Genomic DNA, 24,099 nt, shown 5'->3' on the forward strand with positions numbered 1-24,099 from the left:
CTCCCAACCTTGCGCGCGTAGGATTTATGAGGGCATCGTGCCCCCTGCGCAAAAGCATGAATTTGCACCCATGCAATGCGCGAGGGGAGCAGCTACCCACCGCGCGCTGCCCTGCTGCCAGGTATCAACTGGATTATCAATCCCAATACCCAGGCATTTAGCTGGCATGGCTGGGAAGCGCGAGGGAAAAACCGGCATTCCTGAAAACCGCCACTGACTGTAGCCTTTTCTCAACACCATTCGAAAGGGTTTGTCAAACCGTACAGCAGGCTGGACAATACGCGCAGGGAGGACGGTGCGTTTGATAGGGGTACGGCAGCAAGCGTTCTCGGCCTAGGAAGCAGCTTACAGAGTGCGGGGCAGTTCTGTAAATAGAGGGTATCAAATTTGATGGGCGGAGTGCCTTGGGGTGCAGGTCGCTGGACGCGACTTCTGCGCCCTAGTGCGGCTCCGCCGCCGGAGAGGGTACCTGCAAGCAGAGAACTGCGGTCTTCGTGCGGGGTTGGGAGGGCGAGCCCGAACCGCCATGTAGCCACGCAAAGATAGAGCGTAGCCAGGAACGACGGCGTCAGTACTGACAGAACGAAACTCGCAAAGTGGCGAGCGCGACACAGCGCTCCGCTACTTCACCGGGCCCACCGGCCATGCCGCGCATGGGCCCCAAACAACAAACACACACGCCACGCCCCTTCGGGGCCCACAACTGTGCACACTCCGAGCGCAGGACCTTGGTTTCCGACAACTCGCTGCGCTCGAGCGGAAACCATCAGGACACGCAGAACAGGACCGCGGTCGCAAGCTGCTGAAGCCAAGGGCCGGACCGGCATCCGGACCGGCACCAGGCCGAAGAAGGCGAGGCCCACGACGGCGACGGGGATGGTGACCGGGTAGTCGTTCACAAAGTCAAGCACGTGGTCACCATACTGGCCGATTCCTGTGTGACTTACGGCGTACGACGGGCATTGGTCCGGGCGCAATGTGATCGCATATCCCGTGCGTGCGTCAACAGACAGCACCGCGGCGTGCCAGCGGTGTTGGCAGGGGCCATGCCAGGCAATGGCAGCTTATGCATTTTACCGGTGCTCCGAGTGAGGGTGGGCCGGTGGGGCTGACGGCATGACGCCTAGCACATAAGGGTGGGAGCTGCTCACAGCTGCACCGCCCTACCCATGACGTACACGACTGCGGTCGCCTCTGCACACGACGCTGTGTTAACGGCGTGTTACAAGCACAGGCGTCAAGCCATTGGCCCGCCCGGTGGTTGCTAATGCGGTCACCTCTGATGGATCAGCAGAAGGTTGGGTGAATATGCGGCATGCGTTTACGGTACGCCGGGAACTGCTAAGCGCAGAAATCAAATGCAACCACTGCAGGGGTGAGATGCACCCCTCAATCTCTACAACAGTAGGGCTGCCAAAGCGTGTCATTACGGTACTGCTCAAATGCGCAACCCACGCATATCAACAACAAGAGCTCTGCGTAACGTGAGATGGGTTGTGCACACCGCTTTCCGTAGTCAATCTCAACAACAAATTGATTGGTTGCCCGCCGCCCTCATCGCCGTCCTGACGCCTGGTATATACATCCGCGCTTAAGGGAATGCTTCGCGCGTCATACGGGTTGCCTCCATCTTGCAGCGCCGTGCAAATCAAACACCGCCACCCATGCACTGCTTCCGCATCTGGCAGTTGATGCGGTTTGCGACTCATCACTCGCCAGAGCTCTCTCATCGCCAACTTATTGTGTGGAGCTCAAGCCCAGCCCAAATTAACTATGGTTGCACAGCATATACGATATCCCACCCCAGACCCATTAGAACTCCCTCTGTCAATTAGATTGTCCCATGTACTACAGCAAAAACTACAGCAAAAACCAAGAAGTAGGATTTATTGCACTAAAAGCAGGTAGTACGGTATCGCGGCTGCCTCCATTCCGCCGGAAGCCTACGTCACCAGCACTGAACTCAGAAGTCACGGCAGCCATCCATTAACCCAACAACCTGTGTGACTCCCTCTGCACGACCACAGCCACACACAGCCACACAGCCACACACACACACACACACACACACACACACACACACACACACGCACACGCACAAGCACACGCCCACACACCAGCCTGCCAACAGCATGCGCGCGGCCAGCACCTTGCGCACCGTGCCTCACAGCCGCACACAAACACACACACGCGCTTCTTGATCTTCTTTCTAACACACACACGCACACACACACACTGACATTGCGTGCTGTCGCTCCCAGGACAGTGCCAGCACTAGCCACAGCAACAACAGGCACGGTTGAGCAATTACCGCAGTCCCCAAGGGGCTCAATTAAACATACCGTAGATTGCATGTGTGGTCCACAACACAGGCTTGCTTCTCCTGTTTTTTCTTTACGCGGCGCGTCATCCGGGTTCACTTGCTCGAGATAAGAGTTCGCACGGCATAGCAGGTTACCCTGGCCGAGTTTCAGCTAAAACAACGGATTACGTACAGACTATAATAATTATGCCCACCGCCTTTCACACCGACTCTCACTTCTTTCCACGGGGAACCCACGGAACCCGCGAATCTGTTGCATAAGCGACAGAGCATGCAACAGGCAAGGCCCAGTACATGCGGCGCCGCACCTAGCGCCCCAAGTACGCATGCGTAGTGTAAGGCGTGCGCACACGAAACACATGCCCGGACCTGACCCAGGGCACTCAAAGCATATGATTCAGCAAATCGTGTCGCGCGGCTCACCACCGGTCCGTCTTGGAGGCAACTCATCCAACAACGCCACAGTGGCGCACGGCCGTCCATGTCATGCACGGTGCACGCGGTGCACACGGCTCCCTCGGTGCAGCCTGAGCTGCTTGTGACGCGCTAAGCGAACCTGGCCCGATCCACCGCCATCGTACACAGCTGCTCAACGTGCACTGCGCTCGTCCGGTCTCACCTTCCACCTTCATCGAGTGCACACGTACAAGCGTTTTGCACTCATGCACATGCACCTTTTGCATGCCTGCCTCTAGGCCGACGCAACCCCACTCAGGTGTGATCCACTGGGCACGGCCTTGTGCTCTTGCACGCATCTCTCATCAGCTCTGGCTGCTTGCTACAGCCAGGCTTTATACTAATGCAAGCATGTGTTCTGACACGTTCCGGATGACAACGTTGAGCTTTGCGGCATGTTCCTGGCACACAACCTCGGCGTGCGCGCTCTCTAATCTCATGGGCAACCTCCAAACCGCGAAAGGCAAACGAAATTAAGTACCGTCCTGCGAAGTTTCGCCACGATGGGCGTAGGCATCAAGAAGCTAAGAATAGCGCGTCGGAAGGCCAATCGTAGCATCAGGATTAGGGGGGAAAACTGGCACGTCAGGCTGTCAGGGCATTGCGGGCCCCTGCTTGTGCGTGCCGGCGTCATGCATTGCTCATCATTGAAATTGTAGGGCAAAGCCTAGGCAGGCCTGCATTGAGCAGTGACCCACTGATCCATAAATTAAGGGCAGCCAGACAGTTAACCAACCGTACAGTCACGCAATCCATCAAAGCTGCTGAAATGCTGCCTGCCATGCCGACGTGTCCACATACCGCCGTGTCTCCAGCCCACACTTTGCCGATCCGTAGCAGTTAGTACGTTCACCCGCTAGTACATTCATTTGTACATTCTCCAGCGCTCCGTTTTTAAAGCCGCGCTCGCCGAGTGCATACGCACTCGAGCCCAGGTATAGTAGCAAGTGCAGGACCCGCCTTGCCTGCTGGGTAGTGATGCAGTCAAGTCGCAGCAATACCCCCGTGCAGCGGTTGTGCCGCTCTACATGCTAATCCTCCAGCGCCCAGCAAAGGCCCTCGGCCTCACTCCGCAGGCAGGCTTCCACGCCCACCGCATGCAAACAGACGCGCCAGCAAGCCGCCAATGCCAGCGCCGGCCCGGCGGCCCTGAGTCGGCTGCTGCCGCTGCTGCTGCTGCTGCTGTTGCAATGCGCGCGCGTCCCCGGTCACAACCGGGCCCCTGGCTCCAAGCCCGGTAACATGGGTGTTGGCCGCGGTTGAAGTGGCCGCCGGCGCCGGCGCCGCCAACACCTCCACAGGGGCCACGGCTGCCACGGCGCCAGCGGCAGCCGCCGGGGGTGGCTGGGCTGGCTGCACGGTCGCGGTGGCCAGCAGCCGGCGAGACGACGCCGCCAGACCTCCAGCGGCGGCGGCGGCGGCGCCGTTACTCGCGTTACCGCCGCCGCCGGCCTCAGTAACGCACCCATTGCCTTGCTCGCCCGCAACCGAAATCAGGCGGACGTAACCGGTGGAGGCACAGCCGGATGGCAGCTGCTGTGACTGCAGCTGCTGCTCCGTCGCAAAGCGGCTTAGAGTCTGGGTGCCGCTCGCAGGACCTGCGCCGGCGCCGACACCAATCAGCAGCGACACACTACGGGCGGCCGTGCTACTGCCATTCCCGAGCGCAGCACCGGCACCAATAACAACGTCGCCGGGTGCGGTGGCTGTGGCAGGACCACTAAGAAGCCCGGCGGCGTCGGTGGCGCTGCGGCTTAGGCGCGACAGCTGGCCAAGCCTGGACGACGCGCGCGCGAACAGGGGCGGCGGCGGTGCCTGCACACCGGCTGCCGACATTGGCGCCGCCACGCCCGCCATGGAGATGGCGGCGGCGGTGCCGGCGTGCAGCTGCTGCCGCGTCACCTGCTGCTGCTGCTGCAGCTGGGCCTGCTGCGCTGCCTGCAGCGACGCGCTGTGCTGCTGCTGTGCTGAGCCGGCAGTCGAGTCGTCCGCCGCCGTCACCGCTTCCTCCTCACTCAACACCTCCAGCGCCGTGGAGGTGGCGCCAAGAGCCCGGCCGTTCAGGCGGCTGACGCCGCAGCTGCCGCTCCCCAGCGCGCTCAGGACCACCTCCCCAACCCGCATGCGGCCGCTGCTGCCGCTGTTGCCGCCGGCGCCCAGGCCGCCGCCGCCACTCAGCGCCGCGCCGGCCGCCGCCGCGCCGATGACGTAGCCGTTACCCCCGCCGCTGACGGTGTTGCTGGACGGACCGTTGGAAGTGGCGCCTCCGGCGACGGCGGCCGCGCCGCCGCCGCTGCACTCCATCCCGGGTAGGATGGATCCGGGTGCCACTGGCACGCCGGCGAGGCCTGGCCTGCTACTGCCGGCTTGAAGCGCCTGCAGCCCTCGCTGCTGCCCGCTGCCACTGCTGTACGCTTCTGCTGCCGACACGGCAACGCCGACGCCGGCGCGGCCTGCTGCGGCCAGGTCTAGGAGCTGCGACACACGCGCTGCGGCCGCGGTGGGTGAGCCGCTGCCATTGTTGGCGCCGGTGGCAACGACGCCGCTGTTGAGGCCGCCCACGGTGGACGCGCTAGAAGGCGTGGGGCCTCGCTGGTGGTCCCATGAAATCTGCTGCTGCGGCTGCGGCACCTGCTGTAGCAACTGCGGCTGCATTTGCTGCTGCTGCGGCTGTTGCGGCCGCTGTTGTTGCATGAAGACCTCCATGTGATTCTGCAACAGCCGCGGCGGCACGCCGCCGCCGCCAGCAGGGTCGCCGCCCTTCGAGTCGTCGCCGCCGCCGCCCTCCTCGCCTTCGTACAGGGTCTCGTGAAAACGCTCCGTCGCCTGAAACTGGGCCATGGCCGAACCGCCGGCGCCGCCGCCGCCACCAGTACCAACCGCCGCCGCCGCCGCGCCTCCTGCACCCGCCGCATTGGCCGAGCTGTAGCGATAACCGCCGGGCAGCGTAGCCGCGTCGTGCGCGGCGATGCTGCCGAAAATGTTCGTAACCGAGACGAAGGTTGGCGTGCCCGCCACCAGAGCCGCCACTGACGTTGCCGTCGTGCTGATGCCGCCTCGGACGTGCGGCATGTGAACGAGCGGCGGCGGAGGCGGCTGATGCCCGGCGGCGGCGGCCGTGGCGGCGGCGGCCGCTGCGGCAGCGGCGCCGGGCCGTCGCAAGGACAGGTTGTGAACAAGGAGAGCGCTGGACGGCAGGGCCGGCGGCGCGCCGGCGGGACTTGCGAGGATGTCAGAAAGGAGGACGGCGCTAGACTCAGGGCACAGTATAGAAACAGGCGGCGCGGCGCCACCAGGAGGCCGCAGCATTCGTTGGGCTTGCTGTTGCTGCAGCTGTTGGAGCTGCTGCAGCTGTTGCTGGTGGTGGTCGGGCAGCATGCTGTGAACGAGCGCATGGGGAGAGGTTCGGAAGGGCGGGCAGCACGGGTGGGATGGATGGCAGGATGGGCATGAGACCGACATATGCCTACATGTACTAGCCGAGCGTCGCAGGGTGGAGCGGGTTCGTGTTTAATGCACTGGTCAGTGCATACGGGCATGTGGGACTACCTGAAACTGCACCTACCTGAAGTCGAGGTTCCGGAGGATGCGATTGGATCCGTCACCGGCCTCGGCATGGAGGTGCAGGTCGTTGTTGATGTTTGTGGCAACCAGGCTCAAGCCACCAAACATCGCCGAGCCGCCCACGCCCGAGGCCATGGCACCGGGCCCCATGCCGCCGCTGCCGCTCACGCCTGCCCCGGCATCGACGGCAACACCGCCCCCGGCCGTGTTGTATCGCATCGGCAGCGCCGTCTGGTGCTGCTGCCGCTGGTACTGGTACTGATATTGGTGTTGCTGCTGTGCCAGCCATGGCGCCGGCGGCACAAACTCCACCATGCTGGCGCTCGCGCGCACCACGCGCGGCGGGCCGCCCGCCGCCATCCGCTGCTCCCTGGCCGGCCGCCGCAGCGCCAGCCCCGCCGCCAGCGCAGCCGCGGCGACCGCAGACGCAGGGTTGGGCACGGCGACGGCAGCCCTGGCCGCAGCCGCCTCACCTCCGGATGCCGTGTTGCCCAGACTGCTCGCCCTCGCGGCTACTGTTGCAGCTGCAGCTGCGCCAGCGGATGTTGGTCCCAACGGCGATGCCGAGAAGGGCGGCGGCGCCACGCCTGGCGCTGTCGCAGCCGCCGCCACCGCCGCCACCGCCGCCACCGCTGGAGACCCAAGCGTCACCAGGCCATCCAAAGCCACTTCGTAGCCGTTGGTGGCGGTTGAGCTCAGGATGGCATCACTGTTGCCACCGCCGGTGCCGGCGCCGGCGGCGGATAGGTTGACGCCGCCGCCAATGGCGGCTGCACAACTGGAGCGGCGCGCGGCCGCCGCCAAGGCAGCACGGGGCGAGGACCGGATTGGAATGACCACAGACACATTGTACGGCGGCGTGCGGGCGACAGCGGAAGCGGAAGCGTCCGCGACGGAAGCGGCTGCGCCGGTGCGTCCGGCTTCAGCAGTAAACGGCGACGCGGCGTAAGGCGGTGTTGCGGCACTGCCACGGCGCCTGACGGCTGAGGCGCCGGCGGCAGCTGGTGCAGCGCCAATGCCCTCGCCGTAGCTACTGCTGCCCATTTCCTGCACTGGTGTGTTGACGCCAAGCAGGGCCGACACAGTCGCTTCAATTGCGTCTTCGTCGTCCGAGGTATCGCCCTGGCTGGCGCCCTCAGCAAACCTGCCCGAGCCGGCGGCAGTAGCGGCGGTGGCAGCAGTAGCAGCCTCATCAGCTGCCGCCGCGACCTCGTGTGGTGCTACAGCCATGACCGGCAGGCCACGTGAGCGGCCCGTGGCGCGAAGGCTTTTAAGCACGCTGCTGCTCATTACATCGATGCCGCCGCCGCCAGTGCTACCGCTGGCAGTGGCCGCTGCTGCCGGCTGTACAGCCGGCGGCGGCGGAAGCGGGCCGATGGAGGCGCTGACGCTGCCGCCACCGGCCAGGAACGGCTGTAGCAGCAACTGCCGTAGCTTTGAGGAGTTACTGCCTCCCGCGGGCAAGGCCGCGCTCGTGGGCTCGTCAAGGCCCTGCACACCGGCTCTGGGCCGTGAGTGCTGCACGGGGCCCACGGCAATCGGCGGCTGTAGCGTCTCGTCCAGAGGCCGTAGCGGCGGCGCTGGCGGCGCGGGCAGCAGCGGCGGCAGCTCGGAGCCCGACGGAAGCGGCTGTAGCATGCGCTCGGAGCCGCTGGGTAGCTGGTGTCGCGCCGCGGCGTCTGTTGCTACAGCCGCCGCCGCAGCGGTTCTGTTTCCGCAGCCGTCACCGCCATTTCCATAGCCGCCGCCGGTGCCACCGGCCGTGTCCATGCTACTGCCGCCCCGGCCCACGATGACTAGGTCACTGCCCATTGGGCCAGACAGGAGAGTGCTTCGCGCGTCGCCGCCCGTCGGCGCCGACAGCCCGTCCACGCCGATGCTGCTCGTCCTGTCGTACGGGTAACCACCGCGCGGCGGCGGCTCACTGATTGTGGAAGCCCAACGGTCTGGCACATTGGGATCGGCAGGACCGCCGCCGGCATAGCTTGGCCTGTAGCCCGGCATGGCGCCGCCGCCCGCGTAGCTAGGTCGTGCGCCCATCGCACCACCGCGGAAACCGGCGCCGCCGCCAGGGTTACTGGGGCGCGGGCCAGGTAGGTTGCCCAAATCACCGAAGTCGCGCATTGGGGCGTCCTCCGGGACGGCAGTCGTGGCGGGCTTGACCTCGCTGATACGTGCGTGCGCGCCCACGCGTGTCGCAGCCGCCGTGTCGCCCACTGCGGCGGCTACGCCAGCCGGCGCGGCTGCAGCAGTGGCTGCCGTGGCTGCTGTGGCGGCCGTGGCGGGCGTGGCGGCCGCGGCGGCTGCTGGGGCGGTGCGACTGGCGGCGCCGCCAATGAAGCCGTCACTGGCGGCCTTGGTCTGCATGCTATGGGTTTCTATTTGGCTAGTGGTCTGAGGCAGGAAGTCGGACGCGCGCTTCCGGTAAGCCACGCCGCTGGAGGCATCTGGGGCCGCGCGGCCGCTGTCCGGACCGGCTGCTGCTGCAGCGGCAGAGCTGGACTCCTCGTGAGCCCGCTTGCTGGCCGCCCGCTGGTGTTGCTGCGCCTGCGCCTGCGCCGCACCAGACTGCTCCTGGTGCTGCGACTGCTGCACGCGTGGCTGCTGCGCTTGGTGCGGGCTGGCCTCGGGCTCGAGCAGGGGCGCCAGAGATGCGGCGAGGGGCGAGCCCGCCAGCAGCAGCGGCACGTCTCGGAAGTAGCGGGCGCCCAGCAGCAGCGCGCGCGCCGAGGGCCGGCGGGCGGGGTCCAGCGTCAGGCAGGATGAGATGAGGTCCAGCAGGTGGGGGTCGATGCCCTGGGTGGAGCAGGAAGAACAGGAGAGCAGGCGGAGGGTCAGGATCAGGGTCAGGGTCAGGAGCAGGAGCAGGATGGAGCAGGTGCGGGTCGATGCCCTGGGTGGATGAAAAGAGGCATGAGATAGGAGCGGGAGCGGGCAAAAGGAGCAGGAGCGGTTAAATGACATCACAGGCAGTTGCGGCCAGGGGCAATGGCGGCAACAGGGGAGGCCAAGGCACATTGGTGCTAAGGGATAGCGGTACATCAGTCGAAAAGGTTTAAGCGAGCCGAAAACGACTAGCGGTCTATCGTGCCATAGCACGCTAAGCGCATCGCAGAGTCCTCGTCTTACCTTCAGCCGTTCAGCCAGGTTACGTGACCGAGGCGGCGGCTTGCGCAGCGGCGCCAGGCGTTTCTCAGTGAGCAGGCACAGCGTCTGGTTGGGCGCCAGCGGGCCGAAGCAGCGCATGATGCGTGCGAGTTGGTCTAGGGTTGAGGCCCCGGGGAACAGGGGCACGCCGCCGGCCGCCATTTCAGCCAACGTGCAGCCCAGCGACCAAACCTGTGATACAGGAGTAGGACCAAGCGACTCACTTGGTTGTGAGCAGCGCATCAGCGCACGGTAACAAACATACTTGTCTTGCGCACATACCGCTGAGCCCACAAACAGGCTCTGTCTGCAACCCTGCTGCCCACCACACGTGCGTGCCGCCGTACTTACGTCCGCGGCCATGCCGTATCTGTCCCCCACCAGGATCTCCGGGGCTCGGTACCAGCGTGTCACCACGTAGCTGCTCAGCCGCTCCTGCGCCTCGGGCCGGCTGCTCGACACCTCGCGCGCGAAGCCAAAGTCACACAGCTTGGCGACGGTCGCGGCGCCCGTGCCGGACAGCAGCACATTCGCGGGCTTGATGTCGCGGTGCACGACCTGTGGGTGTTGGGCAGCACAAGGAATGTGTGTATTTGTGATTTTGTGTGTATTTGTGTGTGTGTGTGTGTGTGTGTGTGTGTGCGTGCACACACCGGTAGTGCACGTGTGGGGGTGCGGATGCAGTTGAAAAGGCCGTTCAGGCTGGGCGGCGGTGATGGATGCCGACAACAATGGGTGGCATCCAGCAAGGGTGCCTCTGCGCTGCAAGCTACAGATGCTTATGCATGACCACGCCTTCTGCCTCTTTCCACCATGCACGGTATGACAGCGCCCCTCCTGGGGTACCCACTCTCCAGTACGACAGCAAACACTATCTCACACCTTTTGTGAGTGCAGGTGCGCCAACCCCTGGAACAGCTGCCACGCCACAAGCTTTGTCTTGATGGCGCACTGGGGCTCCGGGTTGCCGCCGCGGGCGTCCAGTTCCTGCGTGGCACGTGTGAATTAGTAAGCACAATGTTAATGCGCCTACATGGTCGGCAGGGCGTGAGGTACATGTCACCTAAGGCCAATGAGGCGTGGCGGCATTCAAATGGATGGGCGGAGTTGACGCAAAGCTGGTAAAGGTAAACAACGCTCCGGGAGTAAGCTCCTGGACAAGTGCGTGGCAAAAACCTTGTCGCAGTCCTTGCCCAGATATTGTTCATCCACGCACCTTGTGCAGGCTTCGCTCCATGTGTTCGAACACCAGGTGCGGCCGTCCGCTGGAGTGGCTGCGGAAGGCATCCAGCAGCGTGACCACACACGGGTGGCGCGGCAGCGAGCGCAGGATCCGGATCTCGCGAAGGAGCAGCCGCCGCACCTGAAGCGGCAGTGGGGCAGCAGCAGCAGGAACATCAACAACATCAGCAGGCGCAGCCGCAGTCGCAAGCAAGCGCGGGAATGGAAGCTGCAGCGGCGGCGGCTCACAACGCCGGGTTACATTGGCAGGCATTGGATATCATGGGCATTGGCAGGCATTGGAGATGTACGGTAGACTATATCGCTAGAAAATCGGCAGGTAGTGCGCCGCTACAGCCACGCCGCGCTCCCAGCCCACATGACCGACATGACGCCGACCCAAACCGTTTCCATCGCTGCACCCGCCCTGGCCCCGGCTCGCCCACTCGTCCCTACGTTTTGGTGCCCCCTGTTCCTGCTGGGAATGGTGAAGACAACGCCATCTTCCGGGTTCCACTTGATTCAGCCCTGGATTTCGTACACAACGCTCCCTGCCCCCTCTCTCCACCCCTCGCCGCATCCCAGCCTTCTAGCCCCCGTGTGTGGACGCACCAGCGGATCCGTGGCGTGCTTGCATTGCTTGATCGCCACAACCGTGCCCGCCGGCTGTTGCACGCACGCAAAGACCGTGCCGTAGGCTGCAGACAGGGCAGGCGTGGATCCCGGTCGTACATGTGAGCACCACGCTGACACGTATGTTGTCAAGTGTCGCCGTGTCACCGATACCGACACGTGCGAGTGGACCTCCCCGCCACTCCCCGCCAGCGGCACGGTAATACCGTGTCGACAGTTGCTGCATGGTCCAACCGTGATCGCCCGGCAGCCTCTAATGTCCCGGCCATTCAAGCCCACGTACCGCCCTCGTCAATCACGGACACAAAGTCATAGCTCCGCTGCATGGGCAGATTGCTGGCCGACGCCAGCTCTAGTCCGTGGGCCTGCGAGCAGTTAGAAGTCTGTTCAATATTGACGGGATTCCGTTCGCCTGGCCTGGGTGGAGTGTCGCTGGCTGTATGTGATGAAAGCTATTGGCCCGGAAACGTAAGCGCACTCTTTGCACGCTGTGCAGCGATGTGCGGCGTGTCGTCTCGACCCGATGGCGGGGTATTCCAACCCGCCGCGTCGAGGCGGCTAGCGGGCGCTGTGTATCTCTTGAGCATAAACTTGCAGTCTGAGCCAGCTACGCTGGAGAGCGTCGCAGATTTTGCAGGACGCGCATTAACGCGTGTGCCACATTCTGCTGGCTGTGCTATGGCATTAGGTGATATCTAGCTGCAGGCGAGTTGCCTTACCTGCATAATCAGGCGACACGCGGCTCCGCGGCGCAGGCGAGCTGAAAATCCCGGCTCGGTGGTGCCGAAGCGCCATATAGATGCAACCCTGGCGCAGCTGGCTCCAACATCACAACTTGAGTGCTGCTACTGATTTTCCCAGACGAGTTTCCTCTTACGAGGCCAGGTCAGCGAAACGCAAGCTGCAGGCCTTTCGACAGCTGAGCCCTCAGGAGCAGCAGACACGCCAGTAAACTAAGTATTTTGGGTCAAACCTAGAAACTCGAGACACATTTTGTCCGAGGCACTGTGAACATTAGGTGGGAACATCCAACACGTCCGAGTAGTGTTGGCAGGTAATATGAACATATGCGAGTATTGATTAAGTTCTTATCACACAGCCAGCAAGGAGAACGAGGTCTCGGTCACGAACTCGATTGTGTTCAGGCATGAGTTTCGAGGTCCTGTCGCTCTTGCACCCCAGTTGCTGTAGGGGACAATCGCTGTTCCATTCTAATGTAGGTGGGAACTCAAATAATAACCTGGAAGATCGCCACGAGGATTGCCCCGATTGCCTGATCGAGCGGGGTTCCGCGCAGACACCTTGTAGTTCATGTTGCACGATATTAGAGTATTCCAGCCTGCTTGTATACTTGTATCTGGGCCGTGCTGCACAGATGCGCTGAGTTGGTGCACGCTGAGTGCCGACACTGTCAGACCCCACCCCTGGTGCACTCCGAGTTCCTAGGGACGACCGGTTTCCCCGACCCAGGACCATTCATTTTTCACTCCTTGGCATATAGAGCGCTTTTGAAGCGGTCTCGGAGCACAAAGTTGAGCGCGAGCCGAAGTCGACGTGCTAAATGTCGCGTTCGCCAGGCCTCGAGATTTCGTGTCAGACTCTACAATTCTTGCATCTAGGGGTAAATACAAGCTGACTTCACTAGGGCCGTCCTGAAAACACTGCATATCTGGGATGTTGCTTTCGTAAAGTTCGCGACTTGAGCCCTGACCTACACGTTTTACCTCTCTGCCAAGTGCTATTGGCCAATCAGCCTATAAAATTTATATCTACAAACGGCTGCGTCGGAAAGGGTAGGATTGGCGAGTGGGAGCAGGATGCGGAACTTTCATGCCCATTCACGAAACTTTACCCACGAAACTTTCATGCCCACCCACGCCCTTCTTCCTCCCGCGTCAGTGCCCTGGTCAGTTCCTGCGGATTTGCCTGGGGCGTGCGGGCTTGCACCCCTGCTTGCGTGGCGCAACCATAGTGTACGACACTATATCGTGGCCTGGAAATATGTCCCCGGGCATTTGGCCGTCTGGCATTTGAGACAACAGCCTAATCGTGGGTGCAGTTCGGGTGCAATGACCGTCCTGATAACCGGCCTGAACGCTGCGGCACACCCACCGCCACCATGACCAAGTGGTCACAACGCATAGGGCAGTCCCGTTGCTGGATGGTGGCCGCTCCGTGCGGGTGGGACGCGGCGCCTGGACGATGGTGGGGACCCCAAGTGGGGGGATCCTAGGTCCCGAGAAGGTGACAAGGCCCCAGTGGAGAGGAGAAGATGAGATGAGAGGAGAGGAGAAGATGACAAGGCCGCTGGCGTAACGAGGTCGGCTGCAAATGCGCGAGTCCCCAGTCAAGAGACAGACTTCCCCCTCAGGTTGGTACCTCGTAACGCACGCGCATGAGTCCCCAGTCAAGCCCGGGCCCGCCAGAGACCCGCCGGCCGCCGTGGTACCGTTGCGCAGCACACTACATTACGGCCATCGCCCATGGCCAGAAGCCCCGCACTGTCCTCCAAGGCTCCAAGCTTATAGCTTATCAGGTGGCGAGTATGTATGGGAGAGGTACGGTATTCAATGTATTTCCGTTGAATCCGGTCCCGGTCCCGCTTTCCAGGGCACCTCTCACGTAAATGCTCGGGTGCCCGCGTAGGGTAGCCTCCAGGCCTGCCCAGGCCTGCCATGTGCCATCTCTACGCTGCGGTGCTTGGCTGTCTGCTTCCATGCAACTAACAGCAAAACAACCCCCCTGCAGCATCTGCTGCATGATATACTTTAGTTGGAATGTGCACCACCACTACGGCCGTCCCCAGTACCTGAGCCGTGTACTGCCGGGTGGCCAAAACAGACCAGGGGAGGTAGGCCGTGTGTAAAGTCACTAAAATGTGTGCACGCATGTACCGTAACTACTGCGCAGTGCGCACCAATTTGGGACCCACCAACCCTGGTCCCGCCTGGTGTCCACGTAGCCTCACCTCCCGGGCATACAGAGCAGGGGAGAGATTACACGGCCACCGCCGCCAGGCCAGGCGTCCGCTCGGCCCAGCAGCAAGCACAGTCAGGCACAGCACATCTACCGTATCTCCGAACCATCCATCTCCAAACAGTCTACGGGACTACGCCAACCTGCCCCTTACCCTGTGTGGGAGAAACCAACATCCCAACGATATCCACCGTAACGAGAAGGACCTTGGATGGCATCTTGAGATGCCTTTGGAGTTTTGACCAGCTACCCTGCAGTCCCTGCTACACCCTGTCCCATCGCATCCATCCACACAGTCATACCCCAAGTCCAAGCCAACCTGTGCACAGCCACGCCTCAAGCAGCGGTCACACAGCTGCGGTTGCCTCCCCATCACAGCCATAAGACACTGTGCTCGTCCACCGACACACCCCTCACCTAACCAGACAGCGGCCCGCCCCAACCTGCTCTTGCTTCCTTGCGGCCCTGCCTGCTCCCTCCGCTCCACAAGAGCACGCCTTCCTGGGGCCTGCGCTTCAGTCGCTGCCACCATTGGGCCCAGCGCCGCACACATGCGCACATGCACACACACACACACACACACACACACACACACACACACACACACACACACACACACACACACACACACACACACACACACAGACAACACCCAATATCAGTACAGCAAGTAACGAAACATCCGCTGCCATGCAAGGCCCACAATACGCGGGGCCGCAGGGCGTGGCTACCCGATTGCTTCCGGGCGCCGGCAGGTAGAGGCACACGTGGGAGTCTCTACGGCCTTGCCGGGTGCGGGTGCGCGCCACATGCAACCAGGCGGGCTAGCCACTTGCCCAGCCGTCCCGCGCCCCTTTGGCTGGCCTTGCTATCCTTGGCTTGGTGATTAACATTGGAGCCCCGACCCAGCCCGCGACTGCCGACGCCGGAGTGATCATGCAGCTGAAGCAGCGGCTGCGGCAGCCGCTCGGGATGAACATCAGCGCTGCCAGCAGTTGACATGCCGACGTCACCGCCCGCCAACAACGACAATGGCGATGCCGCCGCGGATGCCGCTAGCTCTGGCCCGCGCTTCGGGACCGCAAGCGCCAGAGAGACCGACATAGAGGTGGGCGTTGTGCCGTCCTCATAGCTGCCGCCGTCACCAAACGCTGCCACCGCTGCTGTTGCGCCGCCGGCAGCCGCACCAGAAGAAGCGGCGATGGCAGCAGAGACGCAAGCTCCGTGGGCGATGGTGGCGGCGGCCGCAGCCATCAGTTGGCTGGAGGCGAAGCGGCTGAGCGCGTGCTGTGGCATTCCGGCGGGGCGGGGTGCAGGTGCGGGCAGCAGCAATGGTGGGCCGCCGCCACCGCCATTACTCAGCACACCGGCGCCTCCTCTGCTGGTGACAACAGCAGCAGCGGGCAGTGATGCCCGCTGCAGCCGCGACGGCGCTGCCGCCGCCGCCGCGGGCAGGCGCGCATCAGCAACAGTGGCACCGAAGACGTCGGCTAACGATTTGGGTCTCTGCAGCCCCGCAAACGACAATGCCGTGTGGCGAGGCACGCCCGCGGCCGCACGTGCTGTCTCCGTGGCCGCTGCGGCCGTGGTGGCGGCCGCCGCTGGCTCGCCCCGGCTGCAGTCCACCGTCGGCGCGAAGATGGCACTGCCCGTCGAGTTGCCGTCGGGCATACCGGCTGCTCCAAAGACCGCGCGGTTGTCGCCAACAGTTGCTGCCGCCACCTCATGCTGCTCCACTGCGCCCGCAACCGGCGCGCCCAGCGTCACACGGCGGCCCGCCACGGCGTGATGAGCGGCGGCTGTGCCATTGCAGCCGCCTCCGCCGCCGCTGCCGTTACCGCCGCCGTCACCGCCGCCGCTCTGCAACACGGGGCTGCTGATGCCGGCCGCGCTGCGTGCGCGCTCCTCGGCGGCGCCTGGGGCGGCGGCCCCCATACCGCGGGACTGCTGGTGCTGCTGGTGGTTGCTGTCGGCTGCAATGGATTGCAGCTGCTTCTGAGAAGCCGTAGACATTACATCCGGTAGGTGATAGCCACTTGTGCTGATCAAGTGAATGAAGCCAGCCGTCATGGCAAGTGGACCTGCATCACCGCCGGCGGCAGTGATGGCGCGGCCGCCGCCGCCGACGACGGCAGTAGTTGCACGCGATGCGGTTCCTGCTGGACCCTCGTCCGCGTCTGCCATGGCCTCTGTTATGGTTGCAAAGTCGCCGCCACTCGTCAACAGCGAAGCCGCGTGCCCGTTACAGCCGGCAGCCTCGGTCGCCGCGGCCGTGGTAGCGGCGGCCACAGCTGCAGCTGTGCCGTTTGGCTGTAGCATTAGCCCGTAATCTAGGCTGCTGGTACTGATGGTCATGAAGTGCGACACGCTGCGCTTCTGCTGCTCCTGCGCCTGCTGCACCCCACGCAGCACGGACGCTTGCTGCACCACGGCGGCAGTGGCCTGCGGCGCGGCGCTCTGCTGCATGGCGCCGGCGGCGGTGGCAAACACGGCGCTAGGGGGTCTGCTGCCGGTGCCGCCGCAGTTGCTGTTGACGAGAGGCGCGTCAGACGCCACGGCCGGTACCGCGCCAGTGCCGCCGACGACGACAGTGCCGCTGCGGCTAAGGACCGATGCTGGCGGCGGCTGCCGCCGGAACGATGTCGTGTTGTAGAGGCTCCAGATGGAAATGACCCCAGGCTGGTCATCTGCGGGGCCCTTGGCACCACCAGCACCACCAGCACTGCCGCCGCCGCCACCGCCGCCAGCGGCCGCGGTCGAGCCTTCTGGGCCGCCCACGCTGCCGCTGCCAATGAGCAGGCTCAAGTTGCCGAGGCTGCCGCAGGGGCTGTTGCCGGCGCGGCCGGCATAACTCAGGTTTCCTCCAGCCGCACCGCCGGCACCAACGGCGCCGCCGCCGGTGCTGTTTATGCCAATGCCGCCAACGCTGCCGAGTCCCGTCACCATGACCTCTCGCCGCACGTGCGGCAGCCCCATCCGGCTGGCGGCGCTGCCAGGCGGCACGCGCAGCGCCGGCGCGCCGGCCGGGCTCGCCATGACTTCTGACAGGAGGCGGGAGGAGTATACCGAGCCCGGCGGGCTGCCGATGATCGTCTCAAACTGCGCGTGGGCGCTGGAAAGCGGCCGGTGCGCGGGTGGCTGCGCGGCGGCGCCGCTGCAGGAGGCAGCGGAGCACATGCGCTTTTCCTTGATGTGCCTGCCGTGCTCCCTGTCTCCGTCCGAGAGCATCCTGCGTGGCAGGCATGCATGCATGCAGGCAGGCAGGCAGATGGCACGCGGGCAGTTAGCTGCTGAGCGTTTGGGTGCTGCGCATGTGTGCAGGCACGTCACGCACGTCGGGGCGCGCATGTACGATATGCGGCGGCAGGCAGCGACATGGGTGGGGTCGTCAGGGTTTGCGTGCGTGCGTGTGTGACGCATATCAGCACTATGCATGGTCATGTCGACGGGAGGGAGGGAGGGCGGGAGGGAGGGAGGAAGGGAGGGCTTAACCTTCGGCACATGTAACTCACGCGAAGTCAGGCATGCCCCATCTCGACGCGACGCCGGCTGCAGCACCGCCGCCCGGGCTGGAGCCCATGGCGTTGGCTATGTGACCTGTGGTGCTTGTGGCGGGGGCGATGTCTGTGGTTGCTGTAAACGTGTTGGAGGCGCTGAAGCGACTGAAAGTCGACATAAGGCCGCCAAAAAACGCACCCACGCCGCTGCCTCCCGCGTCACTGCCGCCGGCGGCGCCGCCTGCGCCGCCCGGGCCGCTAGCACAGCTGGAGGGGTTGGGCGGCAGGCGGCAGCTGCTGCGAGAGGCGGACTGTGGCGGGTGCGGCGATGACGTCGAGGCCACCAGGGGCCGTGGGTGGCACTCCGGAATGGAGGTGCTGGAGCGGCGCGAAGAGAGGAGGCGGGCATAGCTGTTCAGGAGACCACCGGTGCGGCCCTTGCTCTGTGTGCGCGAAAGGGGCGGCTGCGGCTGCGGCTGTGGCTGCGGCTGCGGCTGCGACGCAAGCGCGGCAGCAGCAGGCGCGGACGCGAGCGCGGTGGCCGTTGGCACATCTCCACAGGTTGCGGAGCGCATCAGCGCTGGGGCCTTGCGAGGGGCTGCAACACGCTCGGCCGCAGGGCTGTTGCCCACGGCAATGCCTGCAGTCATGCCGCCGCGGGCCGAGACGGCATTATTGGCGGGGCTGACGGCTGATACCTGCTGGTGGGCAGCGGCGGCGGCAGGGGCCGTGGTGACGGCCGCGGCTGCGGGTTCGCCAGCAGCTTTGTACGGAGCAGAGCCTCGGCGCGGCGGAAGGCACGACTTGGGCAGGACCACGGACGGCGCGTAGGGGACACGTGCCGACTGGTGATTGTTCCACACCGGCGGGCCGGAAGAGACGGCGTGCGCACTGGCACTGGTGGCTGTAGCAGCAACAGCAGCCGGCGGCGGTGCCAGTGCTACTGCCTGTGGCGTGGCCGCCTCTGCCAACAAGAGGGTAGCCCTGCTGGTGTCGCTGCCTGCGGTGGTGGTGACCCCGGCAGCGCGCAGAGCTGCCTCAGCGGCAGCGGCGGTGAAGGTGCTGCTGGGCGGCTGCATGGCAGCATCGCCATCCCCGCCGCTGGTGCCGCCCGCAACAGCAGCCGCCGGCGCCGCCGCGTAAGGAGCACCGCCAGCTGTCTTTGCAGCGGGCTGTTGACAGCCGCTCCGCTGTGCCACGGCAGCGATGGGAGCGAGGCGCGCGTCACCCGCGCGTGGCCCCAGGGCCTGCACCTTGTGTGCGGGCGAGCGCTCACTTGGCTCCGGCCCATCGCCCGGAGCAGGGATTGCGGTTGCGGTTGCGGTTGCGTTTGCGGTTGCGTGCTGCTGCTTACTTAACTGCTGCTGCACATGGCTCGATGTGTCAGCAGCGCTGTAGGTGGTGATGGAGTCTCGGGCCGGCAGGTCTCGCGGCTGCTTCCTTGACGCCTCTGCCTGCGCCTGCTGCGCCTCTGCCTGCTCCTGCCACGCCTGCGCCTGCTCCTGCCTCTGCGCCTGCTCCTGCCCCTGCGCAAGCGCCATTACACACGGCTGTAGCAGGTCGTTCAGGGTGGGCGAGCCCGCCAGCAGCAGCGGCACGTCTCGGAAGTAGCGGGCGCCCAGCAGCAGCGCGCGCGCCGAGGGCCGGCGGGCGGGGTCCAGCGTCAGGCAGGATGAGATGAGGTCCAGCAGGTGGGGGTCGATGCCCTGGGTGGAGCAGGAAGAACAGGAGAGCAGGCGGAGGGTCAGGATCAGGGTCAGGGTCAGGAGCAGGAGCAGGATGGAGCAGGTGCAGGAGCAGGCGCAGGAGCAGGCGCAGGAGCAGGTAGATCACATCAGGTGGGAGCTAAAGGAAGTCATCAGGAACGCGGGCGGTGGGGCTTGAGCGGAGCAGACAACGTCTAGCGGTCTAGCTAGCGTGTCTTGCACACCAAAACAAAAGTCCTCGCTTACCTTCAGCCGTTCAGCCAGGTTGCGTGACCGCGGCGGGGGCTTGCGCAGCGCAACCAAGCGCTTGTCTGCGTGCAGGCACAGCGTCTGGCTCGCTGGCAGCGGGCCGAAGCAGCGCATGATGCGCGCGAGTTGGTCTAGGGTTGAGGCCCCGGGGAACAGGGGCACGCCGCCGGCCGCCATTTCAGCCAACGTGCAGCCCAGCGACCAAACCTGTGATACAGGAGGAGGATCAAGCGGTTCACTTGGTTGTGAGCAACGCATTAGCGCACGGTAACAAACAAATTGTCTTGCGCTCATACAGCTGAGCTCACAAACAGGCTCTGTCTGCACCCCTGCTGCCCACCACACGTGCGTGTCACACAGGTGCATGCCGCCGTACTTACGTCCGCGGCCATGCCGTATCTGTCCCCGACCAGGATCTCCGGGGCTCGGTACCAGCGCGTCACCACGTAACTGCTCAGCCGCTCCTGCGCCTCGGGCCGGCTGCTCGACACCTCGCGCGCGAAGCCAAAGTCACACAGCTTGGCGACGGTCGCGGCGCCCGTGCCGGACAGCAGCACATTCGCGGGCTTGATGTCGCGGTGCACGACCTGTGGGTGTGCATGCGATATGGGTGGCGTTGGGTTCAACAGAAGGGGCGCAGCAGGGTGAGAGTAGCATGCGGTGCTGTCACTGGCAATAGCTGCAGGCTGCTCCGCACGCACGTCTGTGTCGCATTTGACGCAATCTTAGCCCAGAACCACATCTTCTGTTCCACACAACTCAAAATCTCGCCTTTTGTGCGTGCAGGTGCTCCACTGCCAGCAGCAGTTGCCACGCCACCAGTTTGAGGGTCTCGGGCGGCATGGCGCTGCCAGACGAGTCCAGGTCATCCAGCTCCTGTGTCAACAAACCACACCCATCCCATCCATGCAACCCATGTTTGTTGGCGGGCGACTCCCAACTTCCGCCCAGCTACCGCATCAGTAGAACTCACGTACGGCGCTACCGTATGTACGGCGCTGTGCGGAGCACTAACCGGCGGCGGGGGGCAACTTTTTTTTGCATTCCTTTTGTACCATTACGTCCCATTCGCTGACCCCGTGTCAACCCTGTGTGTGTGTGCTGCAGATGCAGGACGGAGGATGCGGTAGCGATGGCTGTCGCGATGGCCACAACCAAGAGCAAGAAGGATGCGTGACTAGGCAGGCGCCTGCCGCCGCTGAGGCATGGCGGTCTTGAGAATCGAGAATTGTACTGTGAGAACAAGGGTCGCTTTCCCATTGGTGGTGACGCAAACGTGCGGCGCGTACCCTTGTGCTGTGGACGTGCGCGAAGTCGACACGGTAAGCGTGCTGTTTTTACAGGTATAATTGATACTTATTGTGAGGCGGTACGTAAGGGGGTTTTACAGGGTGTACGTGTGGAGCCTGCGAGGCGGTACGAGTGTTAATTGTGAGGCAAAACACGTAGTGGTACCCTTGTGCTGTGGACGTGTGTGAAGTCGACACGGTAAGAAGGGTGTTTACAGGTACTTGTAGTTATTGTGGAGCGGTATGAAAGGGGTTTTATGGGGTACGTAGGTAGGTGTGGAGGGGATAATCGGTTAGAAATCTGTGAAGAGACACTTAGCGCTGTGTTGAAAGCCGGTAAAGCTGGGTTGGTGGCTGTACGTGTGGAGCCTGTAAGGCTGTACGTGTGCCAATAATAGGCAAAAACGTGTGTGGTACCCTTGTCTGAGGCTGTGTAAAGTTGACACGGTAAGAAGGGTGTTTACAGGTACTTGTGGTTATTGTGAGGCGGTATGTAAGGGGTTTTTATAGGGTACGTAGGTGTTGTGGAGGGGATAATCGGTTAGGTCGGAGCAGCAGGTCAGGAGGCTCGCTCGCAGGCACACGCTACCGATTGACGCGCTGCGCTTGAGGGCACACAGGGGATGGCCAAGGACCAGGCTAACCATAGAACTGCACGAGTCTGTGCTGTGCCCGAGGATGAAGCAACCTGCGGGCCCACCTTGTGCAGGCTTCGCTCCATGTGCTCAAAGACAAGATAGGGCCGGCCACTGCCCTGGCTGCGGAAGGCATCCAGCAGCGTGACCACACACGGGTGGTGCGGCAGCGAGCGCAGGATCCGGATCTCGCGAAGGAGCATCCGCCGCACCTGAAACGGCAGAGGGGCAGTGTGTGGCGGTGGGAGGTAGGCGGCGGCGGGCCGATGGGAAGGTAGGTAACAGTACGTGCATGGGGGCCCAGTCACACTTGGCCATACCCAGCCGCGCGCCTTCACTGCCGCTTCAACCACCGGACGAAGCATGCATGCATGTGTCGAGGGAAACATGTGCGCGCGTATACCGTATGCGTGCATACGCGCTTGATTGTGCTTGCTGACTGGCTCCCTCTCCTCCCATTCATCACCGAGAACCACACATCAAACAAGGCAGTGAAGGCACCCAAGAATGCAAGTGACTTTACAAGAAAGCATCTCACGCACCGTCGCATCCTGGGCGTGCTTGCACTGCTTCACGGCCACGATGCGCCCGAGCGGGTTCTGCACGCACGCATACACATTGCCGTACGCGCCCTCATCAATCGCTTTCAGGAACTCGTACGAGCGCCCGGAATCTGTTGCAGGGGCGGAGATCACGGGAGAGGGGGCAAAGAGAGGGGCCAAAACGTGTCCACATGTGTTTCTCTGTGCAGCGGCGTTAGCCTCCCCCATTCAGGAACTGTCTTTCATGATATAGCGATGCGGAAGTTCGGCTCCGGTTGCGCTTTACGAGCATCGATGTCAGCACATATCGCGAGGCAAACGCTTTCGCCCGAACCGCACTTTGAAGCCCGGGAGCATGTCTTGAACTAGTCTTCTGATATATACATTTTACCTATCAACATAATACATGCTAAACAGGGGCAGCTCATTGGAGATCGACCCCACGCCCGTGTCGGACCGCCGCGTCAAGTACCCCCCCCCCCCCCCCGGACGCCGAGCGACATAGCACCTGCATGCACACCCGTGCAATCTTTTCCACGTGCGCCACGGTACATATGCCGCCGGGAGGGCAAGTTGGTGCATGCACGCCTGCCCGCTCTCCGACCGGCGTCGACCTAACGTCGCAACGGGAGAACCTTAGCTGCCCTGGGAGCAGCCATACCCCGGGCATGTGCGAGTATGACTCCATGTTTTGAGTGCCCACATTCATTTTGTTTAAGTGTCTCGACAACGCGGTGCTAACGCCAGTGAAACGCGTAATTGCGAACAGTTTCGCTGCTTAAAACGCCTTCAAGAAGCATTCAAGCAGGATAAATCTTTGTGGTAGATCTATCTCAGCGTTAATTTAGATGTCACGGGGACGCGGCGAGGAGTGTCCATTTCGAGGCCCTTCCGTCTTGTAAAAACACCCCAGCAGCTACTCATCTTAGATCGAGGTTATACTGCTATGGCGTATGCATACCTGAGCCCATTGGGCGCGAGAGCAGCAGGGCCAGCAGTTGGTGTTAGGCGTCGCTTGACGGCTTTCGACTGCACGTCTTGTGTTGACAGTGGTTCAAACCTATATGGCTACTCATTGATCAAGCTAAACGTTGGAGTAATCATGGTTAGGTAAAAAAGTGGCTGCGGACTCCTGCGTTTCAGAACGAGTTAGCAGTGGTGATCTTTAAAACTTGTATGAGATGGAGCTGTGAGTGCTGAGACCACTGTCTCGAGCTCGAATTCAGTGAGCTGTATAAACGGGGGCGTCGTGTCGCGGCGGAAGGAAGCAGGCCTCGCGACACCCTTACGTAACATATCTTGCTATATGAAAGCAGGTGTAGAGTGTAATCGATCTGGCCCGCCCGAAACGTCTGATGCCCGTCCCCACAATGAATGGAGTCGCACTCGCCATGTCGCACTCCAAAATGGATGTCGCACTCGGCATGTTTGTTCGCCAAGTCTTCGGTTTAGAAGAGCACGCTTGACATACATGCATTACCGGAGGTATTACACATACACTGGTCTCACGAACTAGACTGAACTGCTGTCACAGCCAAGCAACCCCCATAGCAACCGTAAGCAATCAACCCGCCGGGTTTTGTGCTGTCCATGCGGCCGGTCTGGTGTCTTATGCTGGGTGCTAGCAGCCGAACTTGCATGAGGTGAGGCGCAGCTTGCGCTTTACGGGCACGTGTCAATCACCAGTCCGTAGCTTCTAAGCCAACCGACGTACGTTAAGGAGTCCCCTCAACGTCCTAATCGCTGTAAAGCTTCATTTTGAAGAGGGGAGGGCTGCAAGCACATGTCCGAGCTAGTCCGAGCCAGTCGCTGTTGCCCATGGAATCTTGCACATGAGACCTCGCAACTGTGCCAAGACAAA

At 63.0% G+C, this 24,099-nt stretch overlaps 2 protein-coding genes across 2 annotated transcripts; both read right to left on the bottom strand.

The window, feature by feature from the left end:
* Nucleotides 1-1,210: 1,210 nt before the first annotated feature.
* Nucleotides 1,211-12,554, bottom strand: CHLRE_09g395658v5 (uncharacterized protein). The gene is made up of 9 exons (XM_043065768.1): nt 12,064-12,554; nt 11,628-11,709; nt 11,324-11,409; nt 10,707-10,853; nt 10,373-10,477; nt 9,842-10,048; nt 9,473-9,682; nt 6,345-9,139; nt 1,211-6,158 (listed from the first exon to the last, which is right to left on the bottom strand). The coding sequence occupies exons 1-9, from the start codon at nt 12,067-12,069 to the stop codon at nt 3,845-3,847; spliced, it is 5,952 nt and encodes a 1,983-aa protein (XP_042921260.1). The 5' UTR covers nt 12,070-12,554; the 3' UTR covers nt 1,211-3,844.
* A 1,354-nt stretch (nt 12,555-13,908) lies between these two features.
* Nucleotides 13,909-23,724, bottom strand: CHLRE_09g395695v5 (uncharacterized protein). The gene is made up of 8 exons (XM_043065769.1): nt 22,827-23,724; nt 22,239-22,369; nt 21,762-21,908; nt 20,544-20,648; nt 20,153-20,359; nt 19,770-19,979; nt 17,833-19,523; nt 13,909-17,549 (listed from the first exon to the last, which is right to left on the bottom strand). Exons 1-8 carry the CDS (start codon nt 22,945-22,947, stop codon nt 15,098-15,100), a joined length of 5,064 nt encoding a protein of 1,687 aa, XP_042921261.1. The 5' UTR covers nt 22,948-23,724; the 3' UTR covers nt 13,909-15,097.
* Nucleotides 23,725-24,099: the final 375 nt, after the last annotated feature.

This window comes from Chlamydomonas reinhardtii, chromosome 9, assembly GCF_000002595.2.
Source record: "Chlamydomonas reinhardtii strain CC-503 cw92 mt+ chromosome 9, whole genome shotgun sequence".
In the NCBI taxonomy this organism is placed as follows: Eukaryota; Viridiplantae; Chlorophyta; class Chlorophyceae; order Chlamydomonadales; family Chlamydomonadaceae; genus Chlamydomonas; species Chlamydomonas reinhardtii.

Bases quoted from the DNA above. Each gene is read 5' to 3' on its own strand.
- CHLRE_09g395695v5 (XM_043065769.1), bottom strand. From the start codon at position 22,947: ATGAATGTGGGCACTCAAAACATGGAGTCATACTCGCACATGCCCGGG. The intron at 19,980-20,152 runs GTAAGTACGGCG...CCTGTATCACAG, and splicing joins GATACGGCATGGCCGCGGAC to GTTTGGTCGCTGGGCTGCAC. The intron at 19,524-19,769 runs GTAAGCGAGGAC...TGCTCCACCCAG, and splicing joins ACCTGGCTGAACGGCTGAAG to GGCATCGACCCCCACCTGCT.
- CHLRE_09g395658v5 (XM_043065768.1), bottom strand. The intron at 10,049-10,372 runs GTGTGAGATAGT...CAACACCCACAG, and splicing joins CGCACCTGCACTCACAAAAG to GTCGTGCACCGCGACATCAA. The intron at 9,140-9,472 runs GTAAGACGAGGA...TGCTCCACCCAG, and splicing joins ACCTGGCTGAACGGCTGAAG to GGCATCGACCCCCACCTGCT.